Source organism: Drosophila serrata, unplaced genomic scaffold (genome assembly GCF_035046125.1).
Source record: "Drosophila serrata isolate PLE 108 unplaced genomic scaffold, ASM3504612v1 contig_295, whole genome shotgun sequence".
NCBI lineage: Eukaryota > Metazoa > Arthropoda > Insecta > Diptera > Drosophilidae > Drosophila > Drosophila serrata.
Window position 1 is genome coordinate 254,797 of NW_028257193.1, and position 25,168 is coordinate 279,964.

Genomic DNA, 25,168 nt, shown 5'->3' on the forward strand with positions numbered 1-25,168 from the left:
AAAAATTTTTCGATCAGTCCTATGGCCGCTATATGATATAGTCGTCCGATCCGGCCCGTTCCGACATATATACGAGTGAGAGTATATAGAAGGCTAACTACAAAGTTTCATTCAGATAGCTTCAAAACTGAGAGACTAGTTTGCGTAGAAACGGACAGACGGACAGACGGACAGACGGACAGACGGACAGAAGGACAGACGGACAGACGGACATGGCTAGATCGACTCGGCTGTTGATCCTGATCAAGAATATATATACTTTATATAGTCGGAGGTGCCTCCTTCACTGCGTTGCAAACTTCTGACTGAAATTATAATACCCTGCAAGGGTATAAAAAAATGAAATAACAATGTTGGAAAGAATTTTTAGTTTTCCAATTTCATTTCTTGGATTTATATCTTTGGCTTTTACTGCTACAGAGTTGCCACATAACTGCACCGAATCCTAAATTGTAACTGGGTGTGGTCGGGAAAAGGTGAATAATATCCAAAGGACTTGGAAACCTTTCTGGATTCCTGGAATTCGGATTATGTCTGAGCGGGTCTGAGCCACTACCACCTTGAGTTGCCTGGCTAAACACAGTGTTTTTACTTGTCTGGACATTCTTCTTGCCTGATATTCCATGGCATTCCATCTATCGCAGAGCTGCCTGCCCTCCAGTTTTTCCACGCTGCATCCATTTATTTTCCACTCTGCCGTCTGTCAAGCCAGTTGCTCGTACATCGCAGGCTCCCTTCTTTTCCGCCCGGGTTTTCCCCCATTTCCCTGCCCATTTCCACCACGTACGCTGGCACTGCTGTGTGACATGTGCTTCCTCCGGTTGTATTTTTGTTCAAGCGCCCCCCTTTCTTGTATTTTCTTTTTTTTCCACTGTTACTTTCCACATGTGAAATTGAACTTTGCATCTCGGTGCGACGCGTCGCAACTTCACAGATACAAAATGCAACGAAATTTTCATTTGCCAGCGCCGATGGTGCACTTGACTTGTGGCGCTTCTCCTGCTCCTGCCCCTCCCTTCTGCCCATCAGTTTTCCCCCTTTCTGACCGCCTTGCAACAGCAGCGCTTATGACGCTGTTTTGACACTGCGAACGCGCGCGCGTGTTTATAAATAAAATATATATGGAAATTTATATTTGTGAAATTTTTCCACGCTTCTGCGGGATGCTAGATGCTGATGATACACACACAAACATGTGTTGTGCACCCTTCTGGCTTCGCGTTTCCTTTGAAGTTCATAAAAATTAACAAAAAATCAATTTACAAACACAAACGATGCGCTGATGAGGCGACTGAGGAATGTCGAGTGCTGCAGAGTGAATATTGGAGTGCACATTGTGAATGTTTTCATTGCAATCGAGAATGTGCGCTTAGTGAAGCCTCTGATCTAAACCGCCACGCCCATCGCGACGCCCTTGTCCTTGGGTGGTGGTGACTCGGCAATATATATGAATATTTCCTGTGAGCGTGTTGATTGCCCATCAAAGCAAAGCCAAGGCCAGAGTAAAAGCAGCAGGAGCACAGCAAGAGATTTGCATACAACGCACCATGACAGCCGGCAAATAAACCCCCTAATATCAGACGAAACAGTACAGTACAGAGAGAAAAAGATATATATTACTAATAAATTATAATCAAACTATGGGTAAAGCAAGATATATTGAAACTAAGACATGGACAAGCTCAAGAATACCTTCTTGCAGGCAATATAAAGATGGAATAAATTTGTATTTTGATGTGACATTTTTGCACAGTGCATTTGTGAGTGTAGCTTCAGGAGGAACATAAAAATAGCAGCGATTATGATGAAAATATTCATGCGACAAACGGAAGCCATATCTTCCCCCTCCGACGACATGCGATGCGATGTGCTGTGTGAGTTGTTTATGTGCCAACGATATACAGAACATTTGGATACCACTTAAGGCGTTACCACCACTGTGTGGGAGTGTTTGCTGAAAAAAATCCATCGATACATGCCGAAATTCCACGAACCGAAGCGCACTCTAGAGCTCCTTCAATTGCCATGCAAATGCCAAGCTAAAAGCTGAGAGCTAGGAGCTGAAACTCAAGCCAGCTAAGGATTGCCGCTAATAAAGCGGCAAACGTAATTAAATTTAATGCCGGGATGCTCAGACAAAAGCCAAACGGGCATGACGACGCCCCTAGACCCCGCACCACAGTCGAGACCTTAGCCAGAAAATGTCTAAATCCAGGCATCGAAATTCAATTTACTACAAAATCCCATGCATCGATGGGCTCGACGACAAAACAGCGACGGAATAGAAAATACTGGAAAATGTGTCTCGATTTCGGCCAAATCCTGTCATAAATTTAAGACTCCACCCCGGCAGCATCGCCTAGGATCTTCCACAAAGGAAGCCACCGACACGCAGACGACCCCAAAAAAAAAAGGAAAATATGCTGATGTCGATGCCGAATTATGATTTGTTTTTGTCGGCTGGTAGGATAGGGGTAGGAGGGTAGGAGGGTAGGAGGGTAGGAGGGTAGGAGGGTAGGAGGGTAGGAGGGTAGGAGGGTAGGGAGGCGGTATGCCAGCCAGACGTTTGGGAAATGAGATTTTGCCCCTCAAGGTTGCACACATCCACAGGCGGATCCTAAACTACTCGCTACTACTACAGAGAACCGGCGGAGGCGACGACGCTCGTAAAAAGCAGCAGGCACTGCCTGATGGTGCCAGGATCGAAAGCCAGACCCGGACACACATCCTCGACCTCGCAAATTATAAAGTTGTTTGGCCAAAAGTGCTGACGCTCTCGCACCATGGCTTGCAAGTTTTCTCTTCGTTTTGAAAAATGTGCCAAAAGCGAACAGAAAAAAAAGAAAAAAGGAAGCCAAGTTAAGAAGAAAAAAAAGTAAGTATAAGACTTCTGCACGTTTTATCTAACGCACATTGATAAGGATTTTTGGCAGTCGTCGCATGATTTGCAAGTTTGCACAAAACGGTCCAGCAAGATGGACGCTTTGTGCAGACGTGAGCGAAAATGCGATGACCCCTTGGCATAGTTCTGCTCCGGATTTACATTTCGATGATCAAATCAAGTGGTCAGCTCGGTGAGCTTGGGTGGGATTGTGAACAGGTGTTGACCGGAGCGGAAAATGAAATTCAAGCTTAAGGGAACTATTGAGTAATTTGTATTCAGGAACATCTTGCATCACTCTTCGGATAAGTACTTTGAATGCCTCAAAACAAGAATATAGTAGCTCTCTTTGATTTACAATCGAAACTAAACTAAACAATCATAAAATTAAGTAGTATTAAAACCCTCTAAATCCAATTTAAAATCTTTCTATATATAAATCATTTATTCCACATCGTAAATCCCTAATTTAACATTATGCAATAAAAACCTCACATACTGAATTTTTCATATGAATACAAATAAAAACCCCCCTTGTGCTCTGTTTTTAGAAACGTTTCATTCCCGATTTCGCGAATATAATCCTGAATTTTAAACAGTCCCCCATTGACTGAGAAAATCCCGAATGGAGCAGGCACCATTACGAGTGGGACTTCCCCTCAATAATTTGAGGGGAAACCACCAGCTCGTTACGGGGCAAAGTAACTGGGTTTTTCGGCAATTCCCGCTCCTGGCAATCGTTAGCTGTTATTGTTATTGCACGTAATACAGTTGCTTGGCTTGTACTCACTGTTCCTTTGAAAGTCCTGCGATTCCTCGTCCGCGGAAACTGCTTTCAGCTGCAGGCAAGTGAGCAGGACCAGGGCCAAGCCGACAGCCCAAATCGCTTTCCCATTGTCCGGGCATCTCGTCCGTGATTTTCGGTGTGTGTTCTCGGGCTGCTCCTGCCAGTATGTCCTTTGCATCGCTGCTGCTTCTGTCTCGGATCCCGATTCGATTGCTACTCCTGTTGTTGTCCTCGCTGTCGTTGTTGTTGTTGTTGTTATTGTTAATAAAAGCTGCATGGCTGTCATTTTGTTGTGCTTGCGGTGCGTTGTGCCAAACGCAAGAACGTCTCGTCATTTATGTGGCAAACTTCAATTTGACCAGAGTGTCAAAGAAACGCAGAGAAGTGCAAAAGGAGTACAGAATGTTGCAGCAACTGCAGTTGAGCTTGTGTGTCGTGGCGCCAATAAACACGCGTCTCCTTGTAATGGCCGCGCGGCTATTTCCGTTTCCGCTTCCGCCGTTGGCTTTAATGAAGCGCCAATGTACTCTGCGCCCATAAAAAGAGCATTTCACCAGAAATTCACCAATGAATGCATGTCCATAGGACTCAGACTCAGATTCAGACTCAGATCAAGTCCACAACATCGTTTAATGTCCTTTTACATGTTTATTTGCCGCTTTTATGGCATTCCTTTTTTTCGACGACTTGGCGGTCCGAAAATCCTGTGAATAGAAAAGCAAATGTAGGAACATGAGTAAGTGCTGATTGTTTTTTTAGGGGGTACACAGAAAACAAATTGAAATCAACTTGAAAGATATTTTAATATATTTGTGTCAGTTTGATTTACGCTTCAAATAATGCAAAATTCTGTTAAATATCTGTAATTTACTTATATCAAATAAAAGCAAATTTAAAAATGTCCAATAAATACGTTAAATAAATATTTATCTTTGTGTTTTAACCACTCGCCGGCAAAAATATGAAAAGGGCTAATAAAATGTTTATTCACAGGCAAAGGCAAATTGAACTCGTAAAGAGCTGACCGAAAAAAGGGTAGGTCCTGTAGGTCCTTGATTCAGGATCGAGGAGCGGAATACCCTTTGACTGCACACTTCTCGAAATTGGTTGTTTTATGTGGCCATCGCATCGATGAAGTGTGATTAATGGCGCGTTTCAATGTGAGACGCGTAATTAAGGCAGTAGATTTATGTGCCCAGTCGCAGCTGAGACATGACCTTTCCACCCCTACAGATGGCCTTCCCTCTCAGTCAGCTCCTTAACTCCCCGACTGTCGGCCGATAAAAACGAGCCCTCGATGAGTGCTGCTTTATCACCCAGCCAAATGTTACTCCTGCTGCTGCTGCTCCCTTTAATTGCGTGTTTTTGGGTAACACGAGTGTCGACAATTAAACAACGCATCAAAATTGATAAGCCAAACCAGCTTTTCTTTCATTTCCTCCCTCGTGCGTCCTGCAGGGAGTAATCTTGCCGCCTTAATGGAGTAAAGACGATACCAGGACATTTGCCCTTAACCCAGAAACCTGGAGTACGCATAATTATGCAACATTTTGTATTGGCAACCAAGCGTTAACTTGGCTCCTTCTGCGTGAATGTGTGTTAGGCTCTTTTTAATGAGCAAATGCAGCTTGCACTGGAAGAAAATTAGAGAGTTTTCTTCGTGATTTCATAGGTAATTAATAAAGGCAAAGAGCTCTTCTTCCAACTTAATTCGTTGCAACTTGCAATCAAGATACCCCAAATTTTATAATTACAAGTTTCTGCTTTCGGGGGAATAATTAACCCAAACTCTTCCTTTAAGGCCCATGTTATTTTTTTCTGGGTGTAGGTACCCCACATACTTGCGAAATTATTGCGCGTGCCAAGAAGTGTAAATAAATAAAATATGTGTCGGAGGCTCTCACACAAAAAAAAGTTTATACATTTTTACGATGCCTTTTGATTAAAAGATAATATCTTGAAATACTGACAGACCGAGTGTGTGTGTGTGTGCGTTGTTCTCGGGGATGGCACCCACCTACACTCACTCTCACTCGAGCCTCCTATACTCCCTTTTCTTGTTACCTGAACATAAATTAACAAGGGTGAGCTAAGAGCACCAGGCCCATGCCCAGGCCAGGGGAAAGGACTCGACTCTGGGGCTATTGACAGTCAAACTTTGCTCATTAGTAAATTTCCGACAAGCCACGCATGTTCCTACATCTGTCTGCTCCAAGGGGTATATATAGTAGCCTATATATGAACATATAGTCTAAGGCGTTGTCGGAGTCAGCTGCTCCCTCTTCTGCTGCTGTGTCATTCGGTTAGCATATTTTATTGCTGATTAATTAACTAAAGGAACGGTCCTTGGACTGCTGCTGCTGCTGCTCCGCAGTTGCATTGTGCCGTTCCGGCTTGAACTTTAATGACACCAAGTGGAAGATTTGCTAATTAAAAAAGTTTGCCAATGCGAGCACGAGAACATGAGAAGGCGAATGAAAGGAGATCGAGTCCTGGGGACAGGCAAAAGTTAATTTCAGTTTCCGTTTCCGATTCGCTTCTTGTTTATTTATTTTTTTTTATTTCTGTCTGTAACTATAGGCAACTATTGATATGCCCTTAAAGCTCCAGTTAGGCCAACTTAGTTGGTAGTGTGTGTGGTTTGCTGTGCCGAAAATAACACAGTTTGGCCAATTGAATTTCTGGATAAATCCCACTAGATCCGAGGCTGATCTGTAGTCTATTTTGGTAACTGCCAGCCGCAGGCAATGGTCAATGTCTACCTGCTTATTTGCCTATTGATTGGTTCACTCGGTGGTCAGGTGTTCCTCCTCACAGGTGCCCACCTACATATATCTCACCCGGCTCTTTCAAGATTTTAGCCTTGTCAAATTACAGCAGCCACTCCATCATCGTTAGGCCCACTCACAGAACTCACTCTTCTTCAATGGAAGCTGCCGTCATCAAGCCTCACAAATTTATGGGCAAATGCTCAACTTTGCCATAAATGTTCATCATAATGTGACACAATTTCCTCAAGATTTAACGCCGCATAAAAGCCCAAAGAACATTCCCCATATGGTAATGGAGGGGATTGGGATTGGGATTGGGAGTGTGGGAATGGGAATGGGAATGGGAATGGGAATGGGGCTGTGACAGGGAGTCCTTTCCCAACCCTCTCCCTGTCCATGCTTGGTGCAATTCGCATGCTCAATAAAGTCAAAGACGCATAACTCCCGGCGTAAACGGGACACTGGCATCTGGCATAAATTTCAAAATAAAATAATATAAAATACTATATAAATTCAGCTGCAGTCAGTCAGCGCATGCAGGCGACAGATAGACGCAGTGTGAATTTAACTGACAACCTCTTATCGGGCAGCTGGGAGCGGGCTTTAGGGCACCAGCCACTCGCTTGCTCCTTGCTCCTGGCTCCTGGATCCGCGGACGTGGATGGGTTGGAGATGCGAATGCGAATGAGTGTGTGTGTCCCACATGCCTGTGTGATATATCATAAGCATGCGTCTGACAAGCGTAAGCACCGCTGCTGTCACTGTCACAGTAGCAGCAGTAACAGAAGCGGGTGCCCAAGGAGCAGGAGCAGGAGCAGGAGCAGGAGCAGGAGCAGGAGCTGCGGCAGAAGCGCCAACTCCTTGGCGTCAACGCGTGTTATTACACCATGCGGCATACTTTTAGCGCCACTCAAAGAACATTTCAACAGTGGCATTGTGTGTGCACTGAGGGAAATGGAAATGGTAAACATTCCAAATAAAGAAACTTCTTGTAAATATAAAACAAAATATATATAATATAGTTTCCCGCCAAGTAAAAACCTTTTTTTCTATAAAGAAATGTATCAAATTTTAAATACATATGCATTTCCAATAATATTTAATTTTCTTTAAAGAAAAAATGAAATCCTTAAAGTACTTAAAGGTTTTCCCTTAGCTCTCTCTCCCTTTCTAATCAATTTCAATCTTTGGTTCGCATTTTCTTTGAAGGAAAATCATATTCTTTTTGAATTCTACTAACTCAGATTTCTATTGTCAAAGTCACGGCGGAAATCTCGACTTGCTGAGTATTTGTTTCCAGTTTTTCTGCTTTTGTGTGCGAGTGTGTATAAATAAGAGTTGAATTATGACAAAAGAGAGGAGACGGCGGAAGTAATGGCAAAGGCAACCTGCCCACTATGGCTTGATAATGCGCTCGCCTCGACGCTGACTTGGTCGTGACTTGGAGCGAGTGTTTGCCGCGTTGTGTGCGTGAGAGACGTTTAACATGTCGTATGCGCAATTTGTGAAATATGCGAGAACAGAGCCTGCCAGCATGAGCAATAAGTTTTCTCTTTCTTTACTCCCTCCAAGGAGGAGGAGGAGTGTGTGTGTAAGTAAGCAATTAGTTGCCTTTTCAGCTGAAATAAAAGCAAATCGGGTGAGTGCCGTAGGGGGAGTGGGAGTAGTCAGGGGAGGATAAGCAAACAGCAGCTCATTAATATCCTTTATGCGTTTATTACATCAGCAGGCAGGCGTCTTATGGAAAAACATAAATTAATGCAGAGCCCACAACAACGGGCTGCAAAGAAAAAATAGCAATTAGGCCGGCAAAAGGCAGTTGGCTCGTGCATGCAAGAGAAATCAATCAGACAATTCAATATAATTGGCCTAATTTATTTTTCCCGCTCCACAGAGCGCTTCACAGCGTTTCCGCTTCGCCAGATAATTGCCAAGACTTAATGGCGGAGACAGAGGCCGAGAACAGAGACAGAAATGCATCATTCTTTGTAATGAAAATTAAAAATTAATGCCCAAAGGTAGGCCTCATGCAAAAATGCTTTAATCAAATCCCAACAGAGCACGCCTTCGGTCAGGGTAAATTTTTAATATGATTTTTTCTCTGCTTGTTTTCTCTCCAAGCGCGTGTGTGTGTACTATATGTTTTTTATACTTGACTCTTGTTTAAATAAATATTTGCCACTGAGGCGTTGACCTTTTGGCCTCAATGCGTCCTTTGCATTGATTGAAGTTTTTCATTTTTTCTCCCTATTTTATACATATTTTTTACGCTTTTCCCATAGACGCACACTCCATGGATTCCAAGCTCATGTTTGGGCAGCCGGCCAAGGCAAACATCCATATACACATTCATAGGAATGAAGTGGACTTCTTATACATGAAGAGTATATACATATTCATATTCATTTTTCATTCTTTCCATTAAAGGGAACAGATTGCTATGTAATTTGGAACAAAATTCACTCAAAAAGCATTTTAATAATGCAAGCATTTCATATATACATATATTCTTCAAAATATGAAATCTGTGGAAATAGCTTTATGATTCTACATTTTATAAAGAGACTTATAAGATTTATACCTACAGAACACTTTAAATTCAATTTTTAAATTCCAAATACATGCATTTTATTATTAAAGCATTAAAAAGTTGAAGAAGTGACCACCACCTCACTCTCATGAGGTGCAAAAAGTGGAGGGGGTTTGAGTGAATTCATTTTATCTTTGTGCTGACTGCCTTGGGCCAATTTTCCTGTGTTTTCCGGAAATCACAAAGGGAAATTACATAAAAAACTACTCCATTTGACTAATTTAGTGCACGCATATGGCCAACCCCCCCGAGGGAGGGGAATGTTTTTGAAAGCAGGATGGACACAAGAGTTCCGACTCCTCTGTCTTTCCCCCCTCTTAATTTCCCGGCTATCCCTCCCTTCCGGCTGTCAGTCACAGGAAAGCTGAAACTCGTCGTCGCCCAGCCTCTTCCTCTGAATCCGGCTCACGGGCCACCTCTTGCTCCTCCTCCTGCAATTCCCTGCCAGTGTCCAACGGCCTGACAGCTTTATATAAATAAAACAAATGGGTAAACACGACGGCTGCTGCTTCGGCTGCGGTTGCCACCAAATTTACCTTAAATTTGACAACGTGCGCCGGGTTCACAGGTGGCACAGCTGCGGCCGACTTTCATTTAGGGGAAACCCACACCCGACACTCCTGGAATCACCCGGAAAACTGGGTACCACCTCCTCATCCTCATCCTCCTGCCTCCATGCCTCCATGGAATCCCGGCTCATCCGTCAATCAAAGCGGGCAATGGCCTTATTTATTTATACAGTTCAGCGCGACTTTAATTTGGTGCTCGCATATTGCGTTAAACTTTGCTTAATATTAATGCCAACGCCATTCGTCAGCGACAAAGTTTCCTTTGCAATTTAAATAAACAGCTGCTGCAATTAAATTAAACGTTTGAAATTTCCAAGGAAAATTTCCACGTGTCAACGGACAACCCCGAAATTTGAATTTAAATTGAAGTTAGTTTGGCAGTAAGCCGCACAGCAGCCGCATTCCCTTTGAACGCCTTCTAATCCTTCAATTAATAATCTTCAGCTCTTAACTTAACTTTTTGCCCAACAACAACAAGGACGACGGAATGTAACCCAAAGTTCTGTTTTTTATTCTTGTTTTATTTTGGTTGTTTGCTGGACGAACCCTTTTCGTGGTTGGAATTTTTTTCCCCCGTCAGAAACAATTATTTAACGCTCGCTTCTTGGGGTTGTTTTGCATTTTTTTATTTTTTTGTTTCTCACCCCGTTGGCCGAATTAAATATCCAATTTATCAAGTTTTCAGCGCCTTAAAAACTAAGCGCTCGACTTGGCATTGCCAATAATTAAATTTTCCCAAAGTCTGCAGGGAGGCTGGCAGATGTCTACTTTAAGATTTCAGCTTGTCACCTGGACGCTACACAAAGGGCCGAGGGCCCGAGGGGGCGTGACGGGGCTCATTTCATTCAAACACATGACGTTTAACCCACAATTGGCCCACACCCACAACTACACCCACATTTACTGACAAACAGTACCCAGATGTCCTTTTGGCCTTGTTTTTGTTAGCTTGTCTCAGCCTTGACTGACTTTGTTTATCTTCCATTATTTATTCTCTTATCGGGGCCGTAGCGATAAAGTCGCCGGCAAAAGGCAGCACACCCAACTCCCATAACTAATTAATTATGCCTTCTTAAAGCGCCGCTAGGCCCACGCGGCGTATGAGTAACATCCCTTGGATGGATACATGTCGCACAGTAGTGAAACTGGTAGTGAGAGAGCTGTCTTAATCCACTTATCCCACTGGGAGTCCGCCGGGTAGATGGGTTTTCCTCTGTGTGTGAGGAGGAGGTGTGACGGCAGCCACCTGGCTGCTGGCCAGAACACGGAATAACTCGCAACTTGTTTTCGTATTAATTAGAAAAATAAACAAAAGCGCCAACCGCTGAGAATATCAAATTAAAAGTAAATTGAGAGCAAGAAGGGTGACCCTTCTCGGAAAAGCCAGAACCAATTACAGATCCCGGGGCCCAAACCCCATTTAATTAGCGCGTAGGAACAACTAACTTGGCTATTTAATTAATAGTCGTGAATAGTGAAATGACACAAATGCATTTGCATTCCCACTACACTCTCCACTCTATTCCCCAGTCGATATTCTCGAGTCGAAGCAGAGCATTTTTAATTAGCTCGAGGGGGCCAGAAATAAACCAACCCGCATCGCGGATTCTTGACATATTGCCAGCAGCTGAGAGGCGGCAAGATGCATGAGTGAAATGGCTGAGGCGTAGCACGTGCCGCTTCATGGAAAATTGTTTGCATTTTCCATTTTCCCCCTCTCCCCCCCCATCGAACTGGGCGTGGATTGGTGGATTGGTTGGGTTCAGCGAGCGGGTCTAGATTACACGGCCGCCTCTCAGTTATCGGCCACTTAAAATAAACAGTTTAATGTGCAAACTTTTTGGTTGGCTTGCAGGAACAAGAACAAGCAATCAGCAGCCTCTCCCAACTCTTGGCCGGGACAAACAAGCCATACATACACCCACATACAGCTATGGCCAAAAGTTTTTCGGGGCAATCATTAAAATTCATTTCCTATCGACAGTCAGCCGAGACACACACAAACACACACATGTTTTCCCGTTATAGATGACGCCATTTAGTTTGAATATCTATGGCAGCGGCCACATCCTTCGTATTCACATCTGGTCCTTCCTTTCCCAGGATTTCTCTCTCTCTTCTCTCTCTCTCTCTTTCCCTGTCTGTATCCTTCTGTGTGTGTATGTTTTTACAAGTGCCTCAGAGCGATTTGAATGCGGCAATTCCTTTTGAATTGATCCCAAAAGTGACCTTTGATTTTCGATACGATTTCAGTCATTTTCACATGGCCCCTGCTAAGAGTCTCCAGAGGACATGGCGAGCCCCTGGGAAGCTGCGAAAGGGACGAGGGGGCATCTTGAACAGAAAGAGAAGCTCAAGCTCAGCGAAGCCATTTTGTTTGTGCGGTTTAAGTGCCCCGCATTAGTGGCGAATATAAATTTTGTGTCCGTGGAACCCACAAAAAAACAGCAAAGAACGAAATCAAAACCAAAACCAATGCCAAAAAGACCCGGCGACAACATCCTCTCTGTGACAAAAGCGACGAAACGATGGCAAAAATCAAACTAAAACTTTGCCTCATGAAAATCATAATTCAAACGTTGAAATCAGCACACAGATTTTCCCCCTCCGCATATGCGTATGAACAGCAGCGGTTAAAAGAATAGTGACAGGAATGAAAACAACATAAATATCATGTATGCTTGTGAAATATTATATGTGTAACTTTAAAGCAAAACAATACATGAAGATAACTTAGAAAAGTCATAGGATCATGGTTCCGATCGATTGTAACTAGTCAAAAATGCATAAATCGTAAATTTGCAATGTTTTTTTTTATATTATTTTGTCTTAAGATACCAGTTCTAATATTTAAAATATTATAAATTAATATATATAATAGTTAATATATACATATGTGTATATTCTAGGTATATTAAATCAATGTTTTTTTTATGGAAATTTCATTTCAGCAAGCATTATTAATTTATTACTTAACCTTATTATGTTGTTAAATAATATGAAAGGAGAGATAACTCTTTATTTTTAAAGGCAAAATATTAGTTAATTAATTTAAGCGAAGCATATATTAATAAAAAATTGTTAATGATCTCTTTGTAAAGATTTAGCCTTTGAATTAAGTTATAGAAATAAAGGAGCATAGCTTCTCTTATAATATAAACCAATCTACTAGAACCAAATTATTTTTTAATGCACAATATGAACTTGATTTCTCCTAGTATGGGTTTCTATTTTCTATTAATAAGTACCACAAATTTTATATTAATAATATGCTTTATTATTTTGACAACAACTGTGTGTGCGTGGCTCCAGCTCCCTGTTTCGATTGTTTTGTGTATGTGTGTGTGTGTACAATGGCAACTATTGAAAATACGCAAAGCCTCTTTCAGCATGTCCTTGTGCTGCTTCTGTGATTTCGATGCTCTGCCTTTGACCCCCGAAAATTCCCAAATTGTGTCCCGAAACATGGGATCCCTTGCGACCCCGAACCGGGCCCTGGCCCGTCCCCTTACCCGCTTCATGTCCATGTCCCCGTTCCCGTTCCATGGAACTCTCGCTGAATGGGACGCGTGTGCGTTTTGTTTTATTGCCAGATTCGGAACCGTTGCCAAGCCGTTTTCCACTGGGTTTGCTTAGGGCAAACACTTTCCCCGCTCCTTTGTTGGCCCATTGTGTGCGGGGATAATCGAAGCCATAAATAACAGGCGCGAAAGCTTCGCGTTCGCTCTCGGTTCTCCTTTCTGTTTTTTTTGGCTTTTTTTTTGCGATTTTGTGATTCCCGGAAAAAAGGGGAGGTAGGGTATATGGGTATGGGTTATACGATAACAAAAGTGCCAAAAGTGACAAACAGCAGGCGACCGTCAACACTGCCGAACACCACCCATCGGCCAGAGCCACAGCCAAAGCCAACTCGTTAGTAAATCCAATTTGTGCGTGAATGTCAACAGTTTCGGTGCAGTCACAGTTAGAGTTACTGCTATTACTGCCGTGGAGTTACAGTTGGCAATGCCACGCCCACTGCCACTGCCAGTGCCAGTGCCGCCTTCCGGGAATCCCCCTTGGAAAATAGCAACTAACAACTGGCGACAAAAATCGCGTGAGCTGACATGTGACCGAGTTTCGAAGCGAGAGATTCGAGCTCTTTTTTCTTTTTTTAAATCAATTAAAAATTTACATTTCATTCACACAATAAATAATTTGCATAATAACCAGGCAGGCGCACACACAAAAACGTGCTCCCAATAAAACATCAACAACAACGGACAGTGTACTCTTACATACACATATTTTGCGATCGCATAATTAAACGTCCAATTTATGCATGGGAACAAAAAACAACGAATTCCATATGGCTCGCATTTTATAAACAGTTTTCAATTAATTACAGCACTCGCTTGAAAAGGGACATTTTAAATTCCGTCCCAGCATCATCGAAGGCAGATGTGTCTGATGCATTAACAATGATTACTGCATACATTTTGGCGCATTTAAAATTTCATAAATTCGCTCTCTTTAAATTAATTTATCACATTCATTGCATTAAATCGTGGCGAGTGCATATATATTTTAAAGAATACTTAGTTGGGAGCGTCTGCGGTCCTAGGATTGACACTGGAATACATAAATCGGCAAATGTCTGTGATAAATTTAGACCCCCGGGCGACAAAGCCAGACAAAATGTCTCAGTGAGAGATATTTCTTCAGAATTTACAAATGCAGTTGTCGGGCCAAAAGGGAATTGCTGTGGCATATTCCCCAAGGTTTTCGGAATTCCACAATCGCCTTTGAAGACAATCCCCAGAGTCGGAGAGTTAGGGGTGCCTCCCTACTACATTCCCCTCGTGCTCCTAACAAAATATTTATTTATACAAATTTGCAGGCGTTCTCGCAAACACATTTAAATCAATTTCATTTGCACAGAGCAGCAGCAGGCTGCCCAGCAGACGGAATGCAAACACTTCAGGAGAGCAGCAAAGTAAATGCCCAAAAAAAAAAATCAGTTCAAGGAAATAAAACAATATTTAAATAAATCAAAATTAGCATCAGCCGCAAAAATGCTGCAGAACAGAGGCAGGCAAAAGTACTAGTATCTAGTATCTACGAGATACAGTTGAGACATCTGTACATCTGTACGAGGTTGAATGTGATTTCGTGCGGTGTTTTACATAATGGAATTTCCATTTGCCGAAAATAAAACACACGACGAGGGCGGCGTGGCAACGTGCTAAACAAAATACCAGCCCCAAAAGCCACAAAGATTCGGATACACATGTATCTGATTCCGAACTGAATGTAGCTGTAGCTGGGAGATTGGTATCAAGCAGCATATTGTGTGCTGTGTCGCTCGTCATTTTAAATACCAAATATATTTTGATTCCATTTCGGTCAAGGGAAGGAAAAACTTCATCTTCATCTTCCTCAATCGGCTTGCGGTTGGTTGGGGTTGCCTGGACGAAGGCCTGGGCCTGTTTGGCTCCTCAAATTGACATTGAGTTATGGCTGGCTCTGGTCAGGAATCTCCATTTAAACGATTTTTAAAGCCCGCCACTACAGGGCAGTTGCTAGACCGCAGTTAGGAAAACGAAAGCACGCCTGACAGCATAACAAAATAAGCGAGTTAGATGGAAAGGAAACGAAAAATGATTTATGTTTACTTGGGACTACCTACGCGGCGGCGGCGGCTTTAACAAATACCATAAAAAATGGTTATGCTGTGGAAAAATATATTTAATTGCCGTCCCAGTTTACTGGGGGGGTAGAAATGTTAATAAATGTCAAGACTGTCCACCGCAGACAATGTCATCAGCGAGCGAAGCTAAAGATGGCCAGTAAAGTCCCCCCTTGGATGGCATCTTTATTTTATTTTTCTTTTTTCCTCCCTCGCTTATAATTTGACATAATTTATGAGTTTTCAATTTATCATTTCGTTTTTTTTTGGGGGGGGGGGGGAGCTGCACTTGCTGTTGCACTGCCATCCGCAATTTGCTGCGCATTTCGATCTGTCAAATCGAAAGTCACAGCCAAAGCCCGTTTCGGGAATGTCAAATGTCAATGAAGATTGCCCGATTGTGTGAGAGACCCCAGTGGGAAATTGCATGTGAGGCACACATGTGTGCCCGGCCCCATGTCGCATTAGCCGGAGTCTGAGCCGGGCCTGCCCTGATCTCTGTGGGAAGAGGAAGTGGCACTGAGCGGTGGAGACCACTTTCTCCCACAAAGCATAAAATATTGCCACTTGTCAGCACAGAGCGACCCCCTTTCGCCGCGCATGTTGTTCTTGTCATTAAAGTCGTAAGCACTGTCACGTAGCTGTCAATTTACAAAAATCGCATTAGCCACAAGAAGAATCTACATGACGGCGAGGGAACAAATTCGGCTGAAAGTACATTACACATTGCACAGAGCAAAATATTTGTATAATTTCTTGCAAACTGTAAGCCAATTATATAACAACTCTAAGGCAATTTTTTTGTAATTAAACACTTGAGCACTTTTTAAACGTTTTACCAATTTTAATAATAAACCAGAAGGGAAGCTAACTTCGAAGTTCAAGGATCCGCATCCTAAATCTATCTTTACTTGGTCAAAGATGCATTTAATTCAATTCGGAAAGCTGTATAAGCTGCAAGGTTATAAAAACTTGTAATTTAAAATGTTGAACATTCTCAAACAATCAAACAGTCATGTTGTATTATATAAATGGGAATTAAAAGCGTATTTATACGTTTTCATTTTGTATTTTTAAAATTTGAATTAAAGGATCTGTGTCAATAAACAGCCTTTTGTTTTTTAACATAGAAATATTGCATTGCATGCATGTATGAGCATTGTTCAGTTGACTGAATAATTAAGGTACTTAGAGTCACATATCCTTTAAAATCGTTTACTGAAATTATCACAAAATATTTATTATTAAAGAACACGAATAAGAAATAAGTAGATTACATTAGAGTTAAATGAAGTTTCCCCATTGAAAATAAACGTATTCATAAGGTTAAATGAAGAACAAAACTACCAGCTTAAGCAGTAGTATATATAAAATACCCAAAGCAATAATTGATTTTTCTCTGTGTAAGTATGTACTTGTTATGTGCTAGATGTTATGTGCATTATGTATGTGCATATATTTTTGACAACTGTCACTCCGTAGACTTGACTGCCTCTTCACATCATTGGAAGTTTAGGGCCGGAGATTACGGAGTCGTAAAACCCGACACTCAACGGCATGTCCGGGTGGGTTTTGGCCGCCCAGATAAGAAGGCTCAGCACTTGGCGGGTTGCACATAATTAGCGGTGGCCACTTAACTAGCCCCCGCGCTAAATGTCAGCGTAAATTTGCATTTTTAAGGCGCATAAAAAGGACTTAGCAGGAGGCAGTCGAAAAACGCAAAGAACAGGTAACCAGTGACAGGTAACAAAATGCAAAACATGCGCAACAGGAAACAGGAGTAGCCGCAGGACTCGAATGCTTTCAAGTCTGGCGAAAAAAGTTTCAAGTCTAATGAACAGGGAAAAGCGGTTAAGGAATTGTCGGAAAAACACCTTGGCCATGTGCATTTACAGGGATTTTTTCCCCCACCCGCCCCCTCGATAAACGGCTTTTCAAAAGCTCCGTGCAGCGCAATTGGGGAAAAAAAGAAAGCAAAATCAATTACAACAACAGGCTTTTCCAAAAGAGCCCTGAAAAAGCATTTTAACGACAGCATTCAGAGCTCGTCGCAGGCGTTCATTCAATCATTTACATAAAATTTTATTTAACAAGCGAATTCCAAAGGCTTTCATTTTTAATGCAGCCCCACCCCTGAATCCCTGCTCTAGCTTCCGTTTTTTTTTTTTGCTGCCCCTCCAGCTTCCGGAGTCCATAAGGAGGAGGCAGCAGGATGCTGAGAGATGGAAGTAATTCCCCAGAGATTCGGGTGAAAGGGCCTCGTATGTGAGTGCGTTTAATGCGTGTCTGCATACGCCATGAAACTTCATTATGAGGTCTTCAATATTTCTGCAAATAAAATGCCAGTCGAAAGCAAATTGAAATCCAGAAAGCCAGCCTCGTCTTGGGTCTGGGATATATTAGCATACTTTTGCGGGAAGGCGGGGTGGTGTGGGCGCAGTCAAAGTTTGTTTGCCGAAACAAATTAACCTTGAATATGCCACATAGAGCCATAGTCGAAGCCTGTCAAAACGAAGCTGAGCCAAGGAAATTATGCAAATATGTGTACGGCCCGGCGCAACAACAATGGGTGTCTCCGATAAGACCGGTATCCTTCAGGCAGTCAGCCAGTCAGACTGTCGTCCTGTGGCTGTGGCTCCTGGAAAATTTATTAATTTTAAGCAGTAAGGCAGAGTCTCTTTGCCAGTGTGACTTCGACGTCAGCCAGCTAACTGATAAGCAGACGCACGCTTGACAAAATCAATAATGGCAATACTGCTCTTGTGTTTCAGTTCCCAGGCTCCGCTTTTGCGGCTGTTCCTGTTGGTATTTGCATGATTAATGAAGCCACGTAATTGATTACACGGCCACGCCCAGGCTGGGCTCAAATACAACAACAACAAAAGAAAAAAGAAGGCAGGACAAAAAAAAAAAGCAAGAGAAACAAAGGCAAAGCCAAAGCCAAAGGCAATGCCAACAGGCAACTCGAACTTTCGCATGATTTTGTATCATCGAAGGCAAAAGCAAGGCACACAGCTGATTGATGCGTCTGTGGCTGGGACAAAAGGCAGCATCGTCCTTTACCCGCAGACCCTTCTATCCCCATCATCTCCAGAGCCATTTTCATCTCGATCTCCGGCATCATAATGCGACCACGCACGTGCGTGTGGCACATGAGTACACAGGAGGAAAAAACCCTAGGCTATATCAATATTAGCTTAATTTACTTTCAAGTCAAGTGAAGATTGTAGTTTTTACTCTCTAATGAACTAAAGCAATATCATTTTTAAATCATGAATTAAGTTAGAAATTAATTTTCTTAACTCTGCACAGATTTTCCTCTGTGCATAATTGTAGCATGGAGACCCGGTTTGAGCCATGGCAGTAAGGCAAAAGAGCGGATCCGGAGTTGGAGGCAAAGCCCGTGGCCGTGCCCAAGCCAGAGCCAGAGCTGGCTGTCATTGACTGCGGATTGGCGTTGTCAACGATGCAGCGAGCTTGATGAACAAAGATGATAATGATGATGATGATGATGCAGCAGCAGCAGCCGCTTTCAAAAGCTGCAGCAGATAACTGGGGCGGTCTTTGGGGGCGGAAGTCGGGCATTCTCATGTCTGGTTATTTATGCGTAATTTCTATGCACACACGCAGGGCCTTTTCGTCCTGGCGAAAAGGGAAAGCCATCCTGAATGCTGCCTCTTCAGAGCCAGGGTTGGGGTTTGCGGCTCGGTTTTTGCTGTTTCTGAGCTGTGGTGGCCGGTGGCTTTAAGGCCCCTGCACAATCATCAATCAAAATCAAAAGCCAAAGTACTTTTGACATTAATTTATTCAAAGGGGATACAAGCACTTTTCAACTGCAAACACACACGCACACACAAACTCTGCATTTATGGTATGACCACTTGGACATAATAGTTATTTAATTTCAAATCGATGGCATGCAAAATTTCTCTTCATATTCGGCTAAAGTAAAAATATTCTAATTAATATTTATGAACGGCAACGGGAATGACAATGCCAACGACAGCGACAGCGACGACGCGATTTGCATAAATCAAGAGCATTTGAATAATAAATACGAATTATGCATTTAATTAAGATTTGCCACAAAAATCTACCCACGGCGGGGTAGCAGCGGTGGCAAGTGCAGGGTAAACAAGGCTTCTATGATTCCATTTCCATTTCTATTTTAGCCTCGTTCTTTTTTTTTGTTTTTTTTTCTCAATATTTCTGCCATTGTGTTCCTGGAAATGTGCTAGTATCTGGTGTCCTGCATGGATGTGCCCGTTTTTCGGTGGGGCACAAGCGCTATTTTGATTTCCTCAGCTTGCATCAGTCAAAGCATTGGAAAAAAAAGATACGCTCCGAACGAACGAATGCCAAGCGAATTCAATCTAAATGCAAATGCTTGCGGTGTGCTTTTTGTTTTATCCTTGAGCCGCGACAACAGAAACATCGACGGTGGCAGCATCACCATCACCATCAGGATCGAAGCAGGAGCAGGAATCCAGGTGAAATCGCAACACAGAAAGCCAATTAAGCGACTCAGACATTAATCGAAGCCCCGTTGCAGATATCGAACGAGTTGGGGGGAGAAACTCTTATATACAAAAAGAAGGATATGCAAGGTAAATGCAATTCACTGTGCTTAATGCTGAAATCGCATTTGGTCAACAGCATTTCGCTTCACGGAAAATGTCCTTTAAGCTGGCTTGACTGTGCACTGCAAATATTTGTTGTTTTCTTTTAAACTATAGCAAAGTTTATACAGTAAGTAATTTAAGTTAACAAAAAGTATAGTAACATGAATTTAACAAGATAACCTTCTAAGAATATATAACCAACAATTTAACAATTTAGACAATAAATTATTAAATAAAAATGTGTAAGATAGAAGAGTATAATCCTTTTTAAGGTTTAAAGTATCTCAAGTGCCTCAACAGGCAAAATATAAAACTGCAGCATGAAATCCCCTATTCAATCAATGCTAATTTCTCTCTGTGCATTTTATTTGTCCATTCCAATGCAACTAGATGGCCATGTTAATACGTATTTCCAATTGAATTGGAAATGTTCATGCTTGCCGTATAGTTTTCCTATTGCATTAAGGGCCAATAAAAATTTACAAGCATCCTCCTGCTCCTCAGTATGAGAATTTCCCTCCGGGGTGTGTTTGCCACCGTTTAAGTGTGTGTTTGACATGAGATAAGCTCGTTTTCCCCGGCTCGCTTCATTTGCTTCGTTTACAGAGATGCTGCGCAAATTGATAAATTATGGCAGTCGCAGGCAGACACAAAAAGGGGAACCATGAAGGAGGAACCATCGTCGAATTGCCGGCAATTAGCTGGGCGAAGGCAATTAGCATTATGTGATAAGAGGTAACAATATAACAAGTTTATCTATCACTCGGTATGGGGGTGGGGTCAAGGAATTCCATTGCAAAAATTGAGACGTGGAAGGTCAACGAAAGTCTGTATTCATCTTCATCAGTGTGCAAATATGCAAATCAGGAACCGACGAGCACTTTAAGGGCATTAGAATCGCAAATATCTAAAAGCGGCATCAGGCATCGCACAACGAAAACGATTCTTGGGAAGCCGCGACGTGACAACACGCAAATAAAATCGAAGCCTACTCCCTTAGACCCAGCCTCCGACTTCGACTTCGACTCCGACTCAGACTCTTGAGATATTCCGACTCTGAATCCGCATGGAAATAGATACAAAGTAAATATGCTAAGTCGCTACGCAGGCGAGAGAAAATACATAAATCAGAGCAGGGACAAAATGTGAAATTAAATGCAAACAGTGGCGAAAACGACGACGCGGAAGCATAATTGAACTTTGAGCTTCACGAAGGAGGTTGGGGGGTGAATTCTCATAGCCAGGACCTGCTCCAGACGCTCGCTCTCTCTCTGCTCATTAAAGCCAAATGCAATTTACGCCGATAATTTGCAACAATTTGCATACTACGTGCAGATGCAGGCGGTCCAGGGTTCGACGTCACCTGCACTCTACGTGCTCAACGTTTTTAATTGCAGGCTTAGCCGGGGACGCGTTGGCATTTTGTAAATTTCGTTAATTGGAAAATGTGCCAAACCAGCCAGCCAGCCAGCCAGGATTCATTCTAATTTTCGACTATACCTCCCCAACCAAGGATCAGGCGGGATTAATTCCATTGGTACATAATGGAAATTCCAAAAATGAATATCGCCTAAAGCGATCTAACCGGTTTATCTTGCAATCTGCGCTGGCATGGAATGGAATCTCTTCATTATGCATAAGTCGCACACGAGGCCAATGTTTTTCTAGTCATGTGAATCGTATTTACCCATAATATTTTTCACATTTTCCAAATGCTCTTGGGGCCAAAGCATTTGTTCCAAGCACCGACTACTGGGCTGGAGAATTTATTATGCATAAAATTGCAGTAGAAAGTCAAATAAAATATGTATTGAAAGTTTTATTGTTTTGGCAGCAGCATCGCCGACTCACAAAACTCGCATATTTGCACATAGCACACACATTTCATTCGGGGTGCGGAGAGGAGGGAGAACCATTGCCATTGGCAGCAATTTCGCAGCTCCCGGCATTTTGTTTAAAATTGAATTCTTTTTTATGCATTTACCTCAAATTTTTTTCTTTTACGGTGGAGTATCTTAAGCGTGAACGCTAAAAATCATTAATAAAGTGGGGTAAATTTAAAGCAAATTGAAAATAAATGAAAGAATTTCTAGAATTTATAGAAATAAGAAGTTACTTCTTTCCTTGATCCTGCTTGAATTTATAGCGTTTTAAAGGATATTTTAATAGATTATTTAGTATTATTACTGCAGCTCCCCTTACAGAGGCTCAACTGTATACGCAACGCTTCGTTTCGCTGGGTTTCTGTTTCGTCCTGTTCATATTTTCAACTTTGTGCGGGTGTGGCTTGTGCCTTTTATATTTCTGCCGGATTTCTATTTGCCTTAATAGACTAAACTCTGGACAGGCTTGCATGTACGTAGTATGTATATATATGCAGGGGTATATATGTTGTGCCGTATGTATATACGTGCTGGTCCAGGACACGGACCAAACCGGAGTAGGAGGTCCTTTCACGGCGCTGGCTTTGCAAATATCCTGCGGCGGTGGCGTTTATATGAGCTTACTGCTTTTCCGGGGTACCAGAGGTGGTGCAGTGGATTTTGTGATTTGCTTTTTATGTATGCCATATGTGCCACTACATAAGGATGGATGTGGGTGTGTGTGTGTGTGTGTGTGTTCCCTATACGCACAAGGGAGTTTTGTTTTGGTTATGAGGCGCCAAGAGGCGCTTAGCGAAATTCATGCAAAGATTTGACCGGATTGTTGCCAAGGTTATGTTCCCAAAAAATAAAAAAACAAAGAGAGAGAGAGAGAAAAAAAAAGAAGAGAAACGGATAAAAGATAGCCTGGAAAGTAAAACGGAGAAAGTGGAATTTGTCAATGGAATCCCCGGCTTTTGATTTATGAAATTAAGTCAAGTAAAGTAAATATAGACATAAAAAGGAATTAGATAGGATATTAAAAGTAAAAGTTTAATTTTGCTGACTGCGAGGCAGGAATCATAATTTTTCTAAAACAAATTAATGCAAATGCAAAGCCCATTAATAAATACATATGTGAAATAGTTAAAAAAAAACAGGTGAAAAATAAATAAATATTTTAATTGCTTTAAATGCTAGCAATATTCAATGAATAATTCATAATAATTAAGCGATGCTATTGGTTTTTTAATAATTCATTACTAAACTGTTTACATAAAAAAATAATATGCATATAAATTATGGTAAACTGTGGAGCTTTAACAAATCTCCTTAAGAGTTTATTGCCTTAAATAGTTAATTAGATAAATACTTAGGCAAATGCTTCACCGGATTAACACCTTATTAATTGATGTAACTTTAACAGTTAATTAATTAATTTAATTTCATTAAAGCATTACCATTAAAACTGTCATGTTTTTTCCTAGTAATATTCCTTTTTAAATTCATCTACTTTCATTTACTTTTTATTCTCCCCAAAAAGGAAACCAAGTAAATGCTACATAAATCTCAGTCGTGGGGCAGAGCCGTCTTGAAGCATATTTCCCAGAAGTGACCATCAGCCCACTCGTACATGAAAATTTGAAAGGCAAACAAATCTGTCCCATAAGCAAACCCACTCAAGTTCTGGGCAAGGACGAGACCAAGGATCTATCCTGCGAATGGAGCTGTAAGCCCCGACTTACAGCTACAAATCAGTGGGACTCAGACTCACCCTTAGGTTTCTTGCGCTTTGCTAATCCAACAGGCGGCGGCGGAGGAAGGAAGGAAGGAACTTTCAAGGCCTCCAACTGGCCACTGGCCACTGGCGACTTGGCAAACTGTTAACTTTAATTTATGTTTTCCCTTTATCAACAACTTTTGCCGCTCGCAGCTATTGTTCTAATGCACTGACCCGTATTTTGGGGAAAGATGTCTGCATAAACAATTTGTATCTCGTATCTTGTGGATGCTGCACTTTCACTCGCCCGATGACAATTGTGATAAATTATTCCGACACGCGACCGAATACTGATCGGAGAGGGTTATATATGTATATGTACTATATATTATGATATATCGAGGAACTGTTGCGCCCACTCTGCGTATACACTATGCCACTGTTACACACAGATACTGACCACTACAAATGAAACCGCAGTGTGTTATTGTGTCATTAATTTCGCTTGTTTCTTTGTCAGCTCTGCCGTGGCCTTTTATGGGTTTTTCTTTATTTTATTTGTATGTGCATATATCTTTATATTTTTCCTCCTGTTGTCGCTGTTTGGTGGTTTTATTTTCTTTTTGGCGCTTAAAGTGCGAAAAACTGACTGGCGTTATAATGCTCGAATTAATTGATGGAAAACACGCACGGAACACACACACACTCAACCACAATCGAACTCGAGAACGTTAATGAGCCGGCGTGACGCGTTCAAATTTCCATATGATTTACTTTCTCCTCACTCGTGTTTATCTGTTCTATACGCACTTTCCGCAAATTCACTTTTCCATTCGAGAGTTGTTTTTGTTTTCCCGCACACTTTTCCTTTGCCGCCTTCGGCTGTTGTGGCTCCGCTCGTAATCCGCTTTGCCCGAAATTTTAATTTTTTCCTCTTTTTTGCACTGCAGATTTTTCTTCTTTTTTTTTGGTTGGGAAATCGGCTTCTCCCAGTTTTTCTCGAGTGTTTTGATGACTGAAGTGTTATTCGGTTTTTCTTTTATTATTTCCTCTCTTTGTTTTTCCCTACTCTTGGCGAGGGGGGCGGGGCACACGCAACCTGACGGATACGGATGCGCAGCATTCGAGAGTCACGCACTAATGGGCCGCCTCTTCTTGGTCTAATTAGCCACATAAATCGCAGGTTGACAAAAAAACATCGCCATCTAGCTGATTGCTGACTCCACGCCGCTGCCAGCTGAAATTTATACCTCCTCGGATGCTGCAGAGGCGAAGCCGAAAGGCGATTCTAAATTCGAAAATCGCGCGCACGACGAACCAAACGCTGCGACGAACCAAACAAGAACGGACAAGACTAAACACGAGCACAGCGAGCTGGTCCCCGGTCGGCTACGTGTTAAACTCGAGCAACATCCAGCAACACGCAACATGTGCCGTCAATTTGGCTACTTTCTGGCAATGTGTGCGTGTATGAAAATGTAAAATAATTATTTGTAATATTTAATAAAATATTTCATATTGATTATATTGTATATTAAATAATTGTTTAAGAATTGCTGATATTGTTGATTTTTATTTGTTCCTATCTATTTAATAATTCATTTATAAAGTTTTTAAATATATATCTCAGCTAAGGAGTGTTTAGGCATCGGGCATCAAACTATTCAAAAAATATGATAATTAACAAATTTATAAATA

The 25,168-nt window shown here is 41.9% G+C and overlaps 1 protein-coding gene across 2 annotated transcripts in view; it reads right to left on the reverse strand.

The window, feature by feature from the left end:
* Window positions 1–24,838, reverse strand: part of side (motor axon guidance molcule sidestep) — an 80,835-nt gene extending 55,997 nt beyond the window's left edge. For both annotated transcript variants that reach the window (XM_020944191.2, XM_086836928.1), the window contains exons 1-2: window positions 23,525–24,838; window positions 3,672–4,372 (exon numbers count right to left, since the gene is read on the reverse strand). In XM_020944191.2, the coding sequence (XP_020799850.2) occupies window positions 3,672–3,954 (283 nt within the window). In that variant the 5' untranslated portion in view covers window positions 3,955–4,372; window positions 23,525–24,838. The remainder of the gene's footprint in view (window positions 1–3,671; window positions 4,373–23,524) is intronic.
* Between the last annotated feature and the right edge of the window lie 330 nt (window positions 24,839–25,168).